The sequence below is a fragment of the Cibotium barometz genome, chromosome 22, assembly GCF_041138505.1.
Source record: "Cibotium barometz isolate CiBa-2024 chromosome 22, ASM4113850v1, whole genome shotgun sequence".
NCBI lineage: Eukaryota > Viridiplantae > Streptophyta > Polypodiopsida > Cyatheales > Cibotiaceae > Cibotium > Cibotium barometz.
Window position 1 is genome coordinate 43,900,266 of NC_141067.1, and position 14,865 is coordinate 43,915,130.

Below are 14,865 nucleotides of genomic sequence, written 5' to 3' on the forward strand. Positions count from 1 at the left end.
GTGCGCGCGCGCGTGTGTGTGTGTGTGTGTGAGAGAGAGAGAGAGAGAGAGAGAGTCGTGTTTAGAAGTTTAAAGTTAAATTTTACATCTATACATAGATAAACTACATACCCACATTTTTCATATAGAAATAAACCATATAAATGTGATAATTAGCTATATATAAATTACATACACACATTTTTCATATAGAAATAAACCACTATAAATGTGATAGTGAGCATAAAATTAAAGAACCATAGATTTTTAAGTAAAGGTTGCAAAATGAAGCTCACTTGTAACCTCCAATTTTTTATTTATAATTCTTGGAAGACCTAACCTTGGTTAGAATATTTTAGGCCTACACTACAAAGGGAAACAAAATTAGAGTATAGAGACACCTTGTACAAAAAGCAAAAATAAAGTAAAGATAAGAAAAGCCCCAACCAATCCTTTACAAAGAGAAAAACAACAGGCTCAATGGTGAAAAGAACTTTCTATTTTTAATTATTGATATAAGAGAGAGAAGACCCTAGTAAGGTCTAAGATCAGTAGTTAAATCATCAAAACTAACCTCAATGTTAATTTTTTCCCTTTTGCAAGAATAAAGAAAAAGGGAAAAAATTAAAGATCTGGGTACACAGATGCAAATTAGATTGCTTTTTAAAAAAATATTTCAAAAAAAACAAACAATATAAACTTTTTTCTTACATGGCCTCCTGTAGGGTCACTCCACCAATGGTAAGTTTATGTGTCGCTTTTGTCATGTGGCCTAGAAATACCCGTGTCGATTGGGGCAATCTACTCTCCTAGCTAGCTAGCCTTCATAAGATAAAAATTTAGAAGTTAGATGGAGTTCCTTTTTATGATGCACATAAACTTCAAAATGAATCTTTTCTAAGCTCCTTAACACCCAACCAAGTGCCTTCAAAAATTTAGTTCTTCTTGGCATGACAATATTCACCAATTGACATGTCAACTTGGATTGGCTTAGGGGAAGTTTCCACAAGCAGCTTCATTTAGCAAAGCCCCAAGTTGCATTAACTACAGGGCTTCAACTCAAGAAAGCTTTCAAAAGCAACGTTCTAAATTCTAAAATGCAAATTTTAACTTTGCCAATTTTGGCAAAGTTAGAGAGCTTGAGGCTTCATTAAAAAAAGGAATTAATTAATAGGGGATTTTGTTAAAAGAAGCCCCCATGGGGACTTTGCCCTTACAAGTAAAGTGAGGCAAAATCTAGATTAAAAGAATGTATAGAAACCTTTAAGAAGCCATTAAAGTCTGAAAGGATCTTATTTAAAATGTCTTGATGATTTAATAAAGCCAAGCCCACAAATTACTTTTTTCTAAAATATCGATTTGAATCTACAAACTATAATAGTGATGTATAATATATATGCTCTAACCTTGGGTGAAAATATGAGCCCAGAATGTGACCTATTATGTGAAAAACTTCCTTCTTGTCAGTAGTAAGGTGTTGCTAGTAAGGCCGAGTCCATACACTCTCGCTAGGGCCTACTAGAAGTAGTAAAAAAAAAAAATTTGAAATTGGTAGCAAGGATGGGAGTCTCTAGGCTGGTGTCGATACACTATGGCTAGGGCCTACTAGAAATAGTAAAACTTTTTTTAAAAAAATTGGTACCAAGAATGAGAGTCCAGAATGTGACCTATTATGTGAAAAACTTCCTTCTTGTCAAAGTAGTAAGGTGTTGCTAGTAAGGCCGAGTCGATACACTCTGGCTAGGGCCTACTAGAAGTAGTAAAAGTTTTTTTTTTTTGAAATTGGTAGCAAGGATGGGAGTCTCTAGGCTGGTGTCAATACACTCTGGCTAGGGCCTACTAGAAACAGTAAAACTCTTTCTTTAAAAAAAATTGGTACCAGGAATGAATGAGAGTCTCTAGCTAGTGTTTCATCCAATTGAAATCTCCCTTCACATTTTCTCAGTAAATCTAGGTGGATAACCAATCTTAAAGGTGGTCTTTGTACCTTGTTGGGCTTTTCTATTTGTGTAACACTCATCATATTAGCTCTAAAATTTCCCACACTTGGGGAGTTTTAGTCCTCTTCCTCATCATCGTTAATTCTTTCCACTAAATTCAAGTCTTTTATCATGAGTGTTGTGCTTCTTTCTCTTTTCCTCTTCCTCATTATGAGAATCTAGACTATCGAACCAATTGTGTTTATTTGGCTTACATAAGCCATGGGCTTTCAATCAACATTGGACAAGCCCCTCTATTATCCTTCGTTTTAGTCACAATAAAAGTAGTGCAAAGTACTATCCCATCCACCTAAATTTCTTGATAGTTAATCATCGTATGTTAGCATGGCACTTGTACACACATTATACATCATTGGAAAAAGGATGTGCAATATGAAAATCATAAAGAGAAAAACAACACATCATGATACAAGAGAAAGTTTCAACCAAGTGTCTCCTAAAACTTTGGAGTCAAGAGTTTTCAGGACTTTGAACTCATAATAACAATCATACCTTGGGGAGATTGCATGAGCATGTGACATTTTGCATTTGTTATTTTTGTATTAGGGTATGCAATTGGTGCTAAGGCAATGGTATTTCACCATACATATTAAACCATTTAATCCTTGCACAACGTATATATTTATTTATTTATAAGCACCAATTAAACAAGTGAAATACACAAATATCTAGAGAATATACCCTTTATTTAAAATCAACTCTTCACAAGCGATCCCTAGACTTGGAATTATGGACTCATGATTACATGAGATCTTGTGTCTAGATTCTCATAATCATTTAAAAACAAAATGCCTTTCTTGGTATAGCAGCACCAATGCACCCACACATGCTACACCATCCCTTTTAGGCATAAAAATAAGTGTAAATATTTTAATTTTAAATAAATTACAATGACATTCCAAAGATTCTCAAGCACAGCCTCATCTACAACCCCAATGCATTGGATAATGTTCCCTTATGATTGTTTGGTGTTGTCAATATCTAAGTACTTTTGTTAATTGGCCATATATGATACGAGTTCATGATCACATCATGTTTAGCTTGTGATTATTTTATTTTAAAATGATATCCTCCTTTAAAAAAACTTTTTTATCAATTCCCATGGTGCTCTCATCTTCCAATACACATTTCTTAGTTTATGTATAAGGTTTCCAACTTGCTACCAATGATTTGGAACACTATGCTCCCCTATCCATATAGCAAATGAATGCACCAAACATTTAGTGCCAAAATAACAAATCAAGTTTATCTTTTTAACTTGCTACCAATGATTTGGAACACTATGCACCCCTATCCATATAGCAAATGAATGCATTAAACATTTAGTACCAAATAACAAATAAAGTTTATTTTTTAACAAGATTTAGATTTTCTACTAAAGTGTTTTTCACAGGAGCGTCCATTCATCACATGTTTATCCTTTTAGCAAGGACCAATGAAGTAATGAATTTTATCTTGGCATACACTTTTCATCGATATGCATTCTTCAATCACACATGTAATTTTATACCACCATTATTTTAAATTTCTTGAGTGTGAGAATATTCCTAAATAAGAATTAAAACGATTTTTGTGTGTGTACATGTGTATGTGTAGAGAGAGACAGAGACAGCGACAAAGACAGAGAGATATACATGAGTGGAAGATAGTTAAAATATATCAATTTATCAAAATCTTCAATATCAACATATTGATTTTCTTATGTACGTATACTTCTCAACTTTGTTGACTCATTTCTAATTACAAAGATAGTCAAAATATATCGATTTATCAAAATCTTCAATATCATCATAATTATCTTATGTACGTATATGTTGACTCGTTTCTACATTATAAAGAAAATCTTAGCATGAGACATGAGTAAAGCTTTCAAGCATCAATATCTTGGGTTTAAAGTGTTTATATTACACTTTCCCATTAAGATATCAAGTGTCAATTATATAGTGAATAGCTATTTATTTATGTTGTTTGATTGTTTATTTTTTTCAAAATACACTATAAGAAAAAGAAACTGTGAATGTGGACCTTATTACACATTGTGAAATTTCTTTCTACAAAAAATATAGCTACGATTTGTCATTATGTTTATAAGTAGCAAGTGAGTTATTCTTATAGTTATTGTTTTGTAAAAGTGTGTTGTGCACACACCACATGTGTAGACCTGTGCACAAGCACACACACATGCACATGTGTGTTATTCTTCTAGTTGTTGTTTTGTGTGTGTGTGCGTCATGCACGCGCACGTGCACATGCAGACTTATGCACAGGCATCACAAACAAATATAAGAACATAGCCCAATGATGTGTGCCCACATGCATAGGCATCATAAACAAATACAACTAGAACAAGATCTAATGATACCTATAGAATAGAAAAATAGCCCAAAGAAACTTCAATCAGTGAATCTATTGTATCAGATAAGGTTACAAACTGAAACAAAGAAAATTTACTTTAATAAACATAAACTAAATAAATATATTATACAAGGGGTTTTTTATGAAGGGTCAATCCTTGGATATATCAACTTGATTTATGATGATGGATAACATCATTTTTTAGGTAGAACTACTGACCTGTGTGTGTGTGTGTGTAAAAGAGCACGTATGATGTACATGGAAAATTTGAAGACGATTAAATTTGAGCATGTATGGTAATACTAAAGAAAGTATTGACAATAAGCAAAACAATGACATTCAAAGTAACTTTCATAATTTTAAAGATAGAAGGGGTGAATTATTATACTGTTTAGGTCGTAATTGAAGGTAATAAAAGTGATGCACCAAGACCAAGCTCACAATTTGAGTGAATGGACAATAATTCTTGAATTGATAATCTCTTACAAAACGAATAAAATATCAAGACTAGAAATAGCATACGAAGATATATAGCTATAAAGCACCTAGATATTGGTCATCAATTCCCTTCTAGTGGTAGAAATAGATGTTTTATGGGGTATTAGTCAATGTAAAAGTAGAAATTGAAAAAAGAAGCATCTACTTCGATAGATTCCAAGAATTTAGTGAAGGAGAAAGGACAACAAAAAATAGTTATACAAAGAACACCAATCTTAAGATCAAGAATGGGCAATTCCCAAGGATTAAAAGAACAACCTCAAAAGAGAGGAGGATGAAAAGGTAGTAATAGAAAATGTTAACGTACCTAAATTTTTTAAATAGAAAATGGAGTCCCTCTCTCAATTTGCATTGGAACATACCAATTTAAAAGGACTAGAGTCAAAGGTATGTTAACATTTGATCTCAATCATACTTTGTTCTTGATAATTTAAAAGGAGTAGACTCAAAGGTGTATTAACATGAGCTCTCAATCATACTTTGTCCTTGAGTAATTTGGATACATAAACATCAAATAAATCTAATCTATGCCAAGAAGGTAAAAGAAGATATTGACAATCTATTGATGCTAGTATTCATCTCAAAATTGTCCAATATGTTTGGTTATTTCCAATCATGGAGTCCTGAAGAAGTGGTAAGCTCCAAGTAATGTATGTATGACTACAAATAGTTAAACGCTTAATCATCAAATTTCTTTTTTCACTACTATTCATAAACACAATGTTGGATGAGGTAGCATGACATGAAATATATAGTTTTGTGGATGGATATAGTAGTCATAATTAATTGACATAGACCCAAGGACCAATGACAGACACCATTTAATAGTTAGTGGGATCTTACATGTACTTTGTGATATATTCCAGAGCTTTAAATATGGAGACATTTGTTAACTTATTGCATAAATTCATGACTACCTTTTTGGAGGAATTTGTATCTTTATGTGAGAGAAGACAACATCCTCAATGCTTGAGAATATCCTTACATAAATTCATGACTACCTTTTTGGTTGAATTTGTATCTTTATGTGAGGGAAGACTATATCATCAATGCTTAAGCTTATTCAAAAGATGATGGAAAATTAGGATCTCTTTAAAATGCACATTTTTGTGCATACAATAGGCCATGAAGAAGGGAATTCATACATTTGCTAGCAAAATCAAAGGCATCTAAGATATGCCTTCCTTGACAACCATAGCTCAAGTTTTATCCTTTATGGTTATACAACTCAAGTTTGATCCTTTATGGTTATATAAGCTTTTATCGTCAATTTTTCCATGATTAATCTCCTCTCCATTATTGTACAAGATGTCCAAGTTGATGTAAGATTCTTCTATGGAATTATTGAAGTGGGAGCATTTCCAACATTAAAAAGAAAGTAATGGTCCAATACTTTAACATTAAGATGGGATACCATTTTTTTTCATGTTCATGAAGAGGTTGCTTCATGTCTTTCTATCAAAGTTATTGTTGATCAACTTATGTACACTTGACTTCTCTATGTGTCGTAACATTAAGATGGGATACCATTTTTTTCATGTTCATGTAGAGGATGCTTCATGTCTTACTATCAAAGTTATTGTTGCTCAACTTATGTACACATGACTTCTCTATATGCTTTACTTGCAAAAATGAAAGCATGCCACCACAAGGCTTGAGGCATGGGTTATGGTATTCTGTTCAAATATTTTATAATTACTTCAAAGTTTATTCATTTTTTATGTCAATTTATCAAGATCCTCTCTTCATTTGATTAACAAAGTAATGGTCTAAGGAACATTGATAAGATAAGTTGATTTTTAAATTATTCACAAACTTAAGAAGATGCGTTTAAATTTGAGTTATTCAAGATAGACATGATCTATCCCAAGTAGAAGGACATCATTGGGTACCTCCCAACTAAATAATCCCCAAGCAAAATGTCTTTAAATCAAAGGGAAAAAATTTGTACACAAAACACATAAGAAGCATCAGGGCCTAATTAAATCAAAGGGAAACAATTGTACACAAAACACATAAGAAGCATCACGCCCTGATTAAATCAAGAAGAAATTTTAAAGGAGAACCAACCCATATGATAATTCTTATTGTTATTCTTGGGAATGTTACATAGAGGAGCTTTTGGGTTACTCTATGTGTCATGTCGCATAAGGGATTCCAAAAGCTCTCTTATGTGATGTCTCACATAGAAAAGATTCATGCTTTATATTAAGGAGAACCAGCATATGTGATATTTATCCCCTTCAGGATAAGGAGTTCGTATTCTAGGGGCATGATGGCTTCAATTCCATGCACTAACTCAAAGGGTGTGTATTTGGTAACCTTTTCACTAAAAACCTTGCCTTAGGTCTCTGAATCCACTCCAGATCTGAGGTAGAGATCTTTGCATCTATTCCACTTTGTCCCCTTGCCTTCTTGCCCTGTCCCTAAACATAAACATGAATCCTTCTTCTTGAAAACTGATCCGGGCACCCTTGGCTCCACCCCTTGGATGAACTTCATCCCTTGGAGTGCTCCATAAAAGCTTATCGGGCAGCCCCAACTGGCTACCAACTCCAATCAAACGCTCCCCTTGGGTTTTCCTCACACCAACCAACTTCTGAGGACCATCATAAGGGAAATTTTTGAGTCCTATCGTGGTCACACATTTTTTGAACAGAATGTCACTTAAAAAAGCCTTACACATGACATAATGCAAGCTTGTCTTATGTGACATGTCACCTAGAAAATATCCAAATAGGGTAGTCCAAAGCTCCTCTATGTCACATGTCATATAATTCTTCCTTATAAGGAAAGAGTCAAAAGCAAAATCAACCTATGTGACATTGCTTCCCTTTAAACCATCACAAAGGAGAGCTTTTGGATGTATCAGTTGACACTTTTTATATTAATCTCTCTTTTTTTGAATTGGCCTTCAACAAGTGGAGTTGAGGCTGATCCCAAATCTTACTAGCTATGGTCTTAGGTTGTTTCTCGATTGTCCTACATCTGTGTGAGGTCCAAATACGAGTTTGCTACTACGAGAATATTGCACCTAAAATGCACAAATACTCATTGCATGAATTTACTCCTCCCCTTATCATTGACAATGATGATAAACCCATCAACACCAACCATGCAAGTGGTCTCAAAAGCTACAAATATTGATCGCCATGCTATGTCCTACATGTTAATATAAGTATTTGGTGATGATCATTAGCGTGGATGGATTTCTCACCATTTTTGTTTCTTCCTTGGACTTTATGTCCGAACTCCAACTTCTTGGTTAAAAATACCTTCATGGAGAAGTCTCCAAAAGATTGGTCCTTTGAAAAGTCTAATTATGGTCGGGCTAGGTAGTGTTTTCCTTTATCTTCATATGCTAAGGAAGCAAAAGAAGCAAACACAACTATGAAAATAGAGAAAATCTAGAGAGAATAATCCATGAATATTCAAATGAAAGAACGTAGCCATTCATATGACACCTTTTACTTAATAGAGCCACCCAAGTCATAAAAGCTCCAGGGAAAAAGAGCATACAATCACATAGTCGGATGCACTATTACATACAAGATGTACTTCCATCTTAACTAGAAGCTCTACAACATTAAATGTTAACCTTGCACGGTTAGTAAGATCATGATCAATATGTTGCCAATGGTGTAGATAAAAGGCTATGTGACATCCATATTTGAATTACTAGAGTATAGCATAGTTATAGCACAAGCTCAGAGACGGTTTCACACTATGGATCAACCATTGTATGTTATAGAAGAGTACTTTTCCTTATAGTATGTACTCTTATCTCTTTAGTTTATGGTTGTAAAAAAGAAAATAAGAGAACAAAATTCAACCATCTAACGCTTTCTATCTAACAAGGCTACATTTATGGTGTGCATGTTTCGCTATCAAATGTGATGAAAATCGTAGCAATCTAGGAATTGTTGGCATGAGTATACATTGACTATTATTGATTAGCTAGAGTTGTCTTTGTAAGCCTTATAATTTATGACAAAGGACACACCTACGACAGTCACATGATCCCAAAGAATGACTATAATGCAAAAAGCATGTTTGGAGTCCTGTATGGATAAGGAGATTTTGCAATTCAAAATCACAAAAGCATTCCCATGAATTTTACCATGGAATCACAAAGTGCCAAGCATGATCATAATGTAGTCTTAGTACAAGATGGCACATAACAAGTAGCAAATTTGTATAACCATATCTTTAGGTCACATGGCTTTCCATAATGCATGATGTATGAAAACGCAATATTTGCACGGTATGTTGTATAAAAAGTGTAATTATGGTCGAGCTAGGTAGTGCTTTCCTTCATCTTCATATGCTAAGAAAGCACAAGAAGCAAGCACAAGTATGAAAATAGACAAAATCTATAAATATTATAATCCATGAATATTCAGATGAAAAAGCGTAGCCATTCATATGACACCTTCTACATAACAAGTAGCAAATTTGTATAACCAACATATCTTTAGGTCACATGGCTTTCCATAATGCATTATGTTGTATGAAAACCCAATATTTGCACGTTAATTTTGCTAGGTCAACCACGTATAAAAAATAATAATAATTTTATTTTTTCATGGATATAGTTTTTATATTCTAATCTTTTTTTAAAAAAAGTGGATATAGTTTTTTTAAAGCCAAAAGAGCCGCAGCCGGGTGGTTCCGGTGTGTGTGTGTGTGGGTGCGTGATTCGAAACTCCTTGGGCACGGCTCTGGCGGCACTCCTAACCCTTCTTCCCTAAACTCCCTAAACCATGTTAATTTCCTTCAAACAATGTGAAAACAAAGGACTTGTGAGAAACTTGGCACAATGACTATGCCATTTTAGAATATTTTTCCCTAGTTTTTGTTAGCTCGCCTGCTCTAATCCGCTCTTTTACTGTCCAAAAAAAACTATTGTTGCACAATAGTGTTGCAATAGATTTTTGACACAACTTTCAATGTAGACAGGACTATCACATTCTCTCATACTGCTTTGGCGTGCCTTTTTGAAAAGTCAAGACATCAGTGTCACTAATGCACCCTTTGACCTCAAACCAACAGACTTCAAAGAAATAATGTCAATGGCATGGCAGCTGCATGTCAATCACAACCTGTGAGAACCATGGCCATAGTCAGCAACAAAACCCGAGAATTCTGCAGTCATCACTGTTCACGTTCAAGATAGAACAAAAATGTGCACCTTTGTATTGGCTATGAACAGGTCACTAAAGTACGCTTCGATCTCAAATGAACAGACTTCCAAAGCAAATTTGTCAATGGCATGGCAGCTGCATATCAATCACAGCCTGAGCACAACCTGTAAGAATCATGGCCTTAGTTTGTGACTATTCCCAAGAATTGCAGTCATGACCAATCATGTTCAGGTTGGAGCAAAATGTGCACCTTTGTATTGACTAACAGTATCACGTGGTCCCTGATGTATTCTCATGAGTAGGGTTTTCGTGATCTAATCGTTCCTTGTTGACTGTCTTTGAGAATGTAGTCAGCTTTTGCGCATCGCTAACAGAATAATCCTCCTCTGAGGGCCGTTTCCATGTATAAAGCGCAGCCTCTACCCATCTAGGATGAACTAGGTAGCAGTTATGCTGCTGAGCCCATCTTGCTTTGTCCGTTCCTTTGTCTAATGCAACTACATGAGTCACAGTTGCATCCAAGGAAGTTGTGCAAACAGCACCAAGCTCCTCAGTAAGACGCCAGAATGGATGAGTCTCTGGAGAAGGCAGACCTGTGGGAAATATCCTACTGAATATGACTTTACAACCAGCCAACACCTTTGACCTTATGCTCTGCATAATCTGAAAAACAGAAAAAGGACAGGCAGGTGATAGAGAAAGAAAACAGCAAGAGCAGCCACTGAGTTGCAGCAAAAGAGATCCAGTGATTTGCCTACCTTTCTCACATCCTTCCCCCCTTGATATTTTTGAGTTTCTCCTCTTGCATCCTGTCTCAGATAGCAGTAGCATTACGAACAGAATAAAAAGTTATTTGGGTAAGTTCATACATGTACCTTGCAATATAAAGAAAGCCAACACACAAGCTGCGAGCTTCCACATTTTGAGAAATAGGCAGTCAATGCATTAACCAAAAGTGGCTTATTTGCCTGTACACTTGTTATATACTAGGCTTCAAGTTGGACCAAACAGATGCTCACACAGACTATACACAAAAAAAGAGGAGGGAAAGTTCACTCAGCAATTTGAAAGCACATCTTCTTTTACAAAATCAGGAAGACCAACAAAAGATCAAAGCCAGCATCCTGCACCATGCGTCTAGCCATCATCTCTGCATATGGTTGTAAAAGACTATACATCACTTATTTCTTCTTCTTTTTTTGTATGTGTATGTATGTATATGTATATCCATGTGTGTGCATAATTATATGTCTGACATGTGTGCACACTTTGCAAACCCTCTTAACCCCACTTATAAGTGTACTTTTTAGACCCCATCTGTTAGTGTACTTTTTAGATCCCATCTGTTAGCGTACTTTAAAGATAGTATAAAGTACACTAACAATAGAAAGCCACTACCAGCCTGAGGGGACAAATGACAAACAATCAATTGTCTAGTCCATACTTGTGACATGCAGTAGGTTGCCCAAGCAGTAATGATGATTAAGGGATGTGCTAATTGCATGCAAGAGGAATCTGAGAGAGAAGAGAACTGTACAGAAAGGAGAGCTGGGTCCCAACTACCCATTTAAGAGCCCCCATTGGCAAGCGGTATATTTGCTTTCGAACAAGACTTATGTGCAATACAATAGATTAAAACTGAGTGAACAATCATCTGTAGAACTTGAGCGCCTTGGTTGACTTCTCGGCTGATTGTTGGCATATTCTTGCTCCCCCAACTATGGCTGGACTATGTTTGGGCCAGGTTGCCTGTATCTTTCTTTCTTTCTTTTTTCCCCGGAAACAAGATCCTTCTATTAGTTAACAAAAAACAGCCTCAGAAGGGTAGATACAAACTCGCCTCCATGTATGGAGCAAGGATCAAAGAACAAAAAAAAAAGGAGGGGGAAGGATGCGCTTCTCCTCCAGCTGGCTGCTCTATGAGGAGAAGGCAGTCTCATAAAAGGGGTGAGGGAGGGAATAACCACACAGATGGACTATAGTGTCAAGTGGGCTCACCACCACTGACAGGGGAGGGTATGAATGATGTCGAGCCAAATGCTCTTGATGGACTCTGCAGGTGGGGTGTGGGTGCCTTAGATGGCTTCGCTGCATCGAGCTCTCCAGATGTGCCATGCGGCAATGCTACTACAAATCTCCCATCTCTGACGCGAACCAGGAGTCCAGTGACCAGTAGATGGGGCTAGGACTGGCACTATCAAAATGCGAAGGGGCTGGCCCCCCACCTTCCTCCTCATAAGCCATGACAACCTCTGCCTCAGTGGCCCAAGCGACACTGCCCCATGTAATAGTACAAGACGAGGCCTTGTCCATAGTGAAGATGCGGAGAATCTATTGCAAAACCTATTGAGCCTTCAAACAAATCCCAAAGACAATGCCGCTGAGATTCCTGGGGATGGGCACATCTCGAACATGTAGCTGGTCTACCTCCAATGGCCAACCACGTGTCAACCGCCAAACTCCTATTTGCCAGTAGCCACAAAAAGAGAGTGACCTTCCAAGATCGAAAACTGTCCGAGAGCCTCTTCTAATTGAGTGCAGTGAGAGACCGTGAGACCAGTGTCCTGCTATTGCCAGAGTGCCATCGACCTCGGGCATGTGGACCCTACGGCCAAGCCAAGTGGTGCGTGCAAAAAATGGGATACCCAGAGTCTCCTCCTTGTCTACAGGATCAAACCAAGACCACTCCCCCTGGGTCCCACTGGAGGCGCATGATGGGCTAGCTCTCCCAAATCCTTAAATGCCATAATCTCTCCCTGGCCACCTTGGCCAGGGGTGGGTCAATGTGCCAGTCATGTGCATGCAATCCGATCACCCTCACCCTCTGTAATGTGCATCCCCTAGAGTCCTCCAAGGGGGGCTCTGATCTCAATAATCCGCCATGAGGTCTAATTGAAAAGGTGAGCAAGGCGGAGCTCTCATCCACGCCATGAAATGCCAGGAGAATATCATGCCTGGTGAACACTCCCAGCCATTGCGGGGGAATGGGGTCATGGATCGGGGTCAGTCACTCCGAAGGAATGGCAAAGTGAACGTCAAGGCTAAAACTGTCCCTGCCCCGGATCCCAGTTAGGCTCTCTGCTGAGCCATTGGAGGGGGCTATCTGAATGTAAGCCAATCTCCAAGAGACCCAGTTTGGCGCATGCTCAAAGCTCCCTAAGATACATGAGGCCAAGCCCCTAGCATGTGGCCACTACATAAACAGATTAGGGGGTTCCAAATCAAAGACTATACGCTCCTCGGAGGCATACGGAATAGACTCTTGGAGGGCTGGCTTCAAGTGATCCCAAGCTTGTAATAGACTAGCTGCAAATCTGTCCTCAAAAGCTGGCCGAAAGCCACCGGCCCGCATCTCCATGAAAATCCATCTAGTGCTCTGCGGCCAAGGACCCCCCAAACTTGGTGTACGGGTAGATATCCTGGCCAGGAGAAAATCCTTCCATGGCTCGAAGTCTTGTACCGATTAGCCTGCCTAGAAGAGCACGGCTTTGAATGGCGGGGTCAATGATGCCCACGCCCCCTCTGTGGCACGCATGTAAAGTCTCCTGAGCTGAGAGAAAACTGCCATAGACTTGGCAACAAATAGAGAGAGATACGGTGCAAGAGGACAACCTTGCCAGACCGAGCGAGAAAGGAGAAATCTATCACCGTGAATGAGAACCTAATTGTGAGAGGAAAGTCCAGAAAAACCATGGATCCACTCCTCTAGAAATCCCATCCCACACATCATCCCCTCGAGAAATCCCCAATCAACTCTATGGTAGGCTTTCTCAAAATCCAATAGGAGCACAATGAGATCCTACTGGCACATCCTACCCAAAGCAGTCACTTCCTAGAAAGTGAAGATGTTGTCCAGAATGCTCTAATCCTAAACAAAACCTGTCTGAGTATCATGAATCAAGTCGGGAAGAAAGGGCTAAAGTCTTTGGTTGATGGCCATGGCCAAAATCTTGTAAGCGGTCTCGAGGAGGGTGATGGGTCTCCATTGGCAAATCTCCAATCTGTCACCACCCTCTTTGGGAATCAAGTGTATCAAACCCTCTGAAAGCCTCTCTAGCATGGCACCCGTAGTCATAATCTCGTTGAAGGCTGCTCTATGGCCGCCTTCCATTAGATCCCAGTACAGGCTACAACCAACTAACCCTCAATCCACGAGCTATCTAGGGAGCTCTCCTGAACTTGCTGAATAGAAGCAAGGCCTCAGCGAATGCTCCTCTCTTGGAATCTAGCCAATCTGTTTTTTTTTTTTTTCCAGAAAGCGACTTCTTTTAAGTATGAGAAAAACATACAACAATCACAACTATAAGCCGGAAAAGAATAGAATCACCCCAATATGTAAGGTGATTTCAACCACTGAGGAGCATCATGATGCCATGTAAGACTTGTGGTACTAAAGGAAAAGAAGATGCCATGGTCCCATTCCCGCATAACTATCACACGCTTCGCCTGCGCAGAACGAGAGGGCCCCTGAATGCGAGCCCGAGTAGCCATAAGAGTATGGATGATATCACCCCATATAGTACTAATGCACTGAGACCCAAAAATCTGGACACCCTCAATAGCCTCCGTGCATCTAGCTCTCCAGATCTGCCATGCTGTAATACTGGCAATAATCTCCCAGCTGGTGTCAATCCTCTGTCTAGGGGGTGTATAATCAGAGTGAGGAACATCCTGCAATAAACCATGCTGGGCAATACCTCTACAAATTAAAATAGCAGAATCTGTACCACTGCCCTCATAAAAAAGCTGCGGACCAGACTGGGAGAGCCAAGCTGCCCCCCAAGTCACATGCATGGCTCGACCACTCAATTTACCCATAAGTTGTGCTACAGAACCCCAAATCTGCTGTGCAGTGCTGCATCCCCATAAACAATGTTGTACGGTCTCAG

The 14,865-nt window shown here is 38.2% G+C and overlaps 1 protein-coding gene across 4 annotated transcripts in view; it reads right to left on the bottom strand.

Moving 5' to 3' along the window:
- Positions 1–9,632: 9,632 nt before the first annotated feature.
- The window catches only part of LOC147626639 (RNA polymerase II C-terminal domain phosphatase-like 4), a 49,422-nt gene continuing 44,189 nt past the window's right edge, over positions 9,633–14,865 (bottom strand). For 3 of the 4 annotated variants that reach the window (XM_086816706.1, XM_086816704.1, XM_086816707.1), the window contains 4 exons: positions 10,735–10,785; positions 10,227–10,639; positions 10,024–10,140; positions 9,633–9,934 (listed from right to left, as the gene is read on the bottom strand). In XM_086816706.1, the coding sequence (XP_086672832.1) occupies positions 10,247–10,639; positions 10,735–10,785 (444 nt within the window). In that variant the 3' untranslated portion in view covers positions 9,633–9,934; positions 10,024–10,140; positions 10,227–10,246. Of the gene's footprint in view, positions 9,935–10,007; positions 10,141–10,226; positions 10,640–10,734; positions 10,786–14,865 lie in introns of those variants that run through there. The other variant, XM_086816705.1, reaches the window with a different exon arrangement.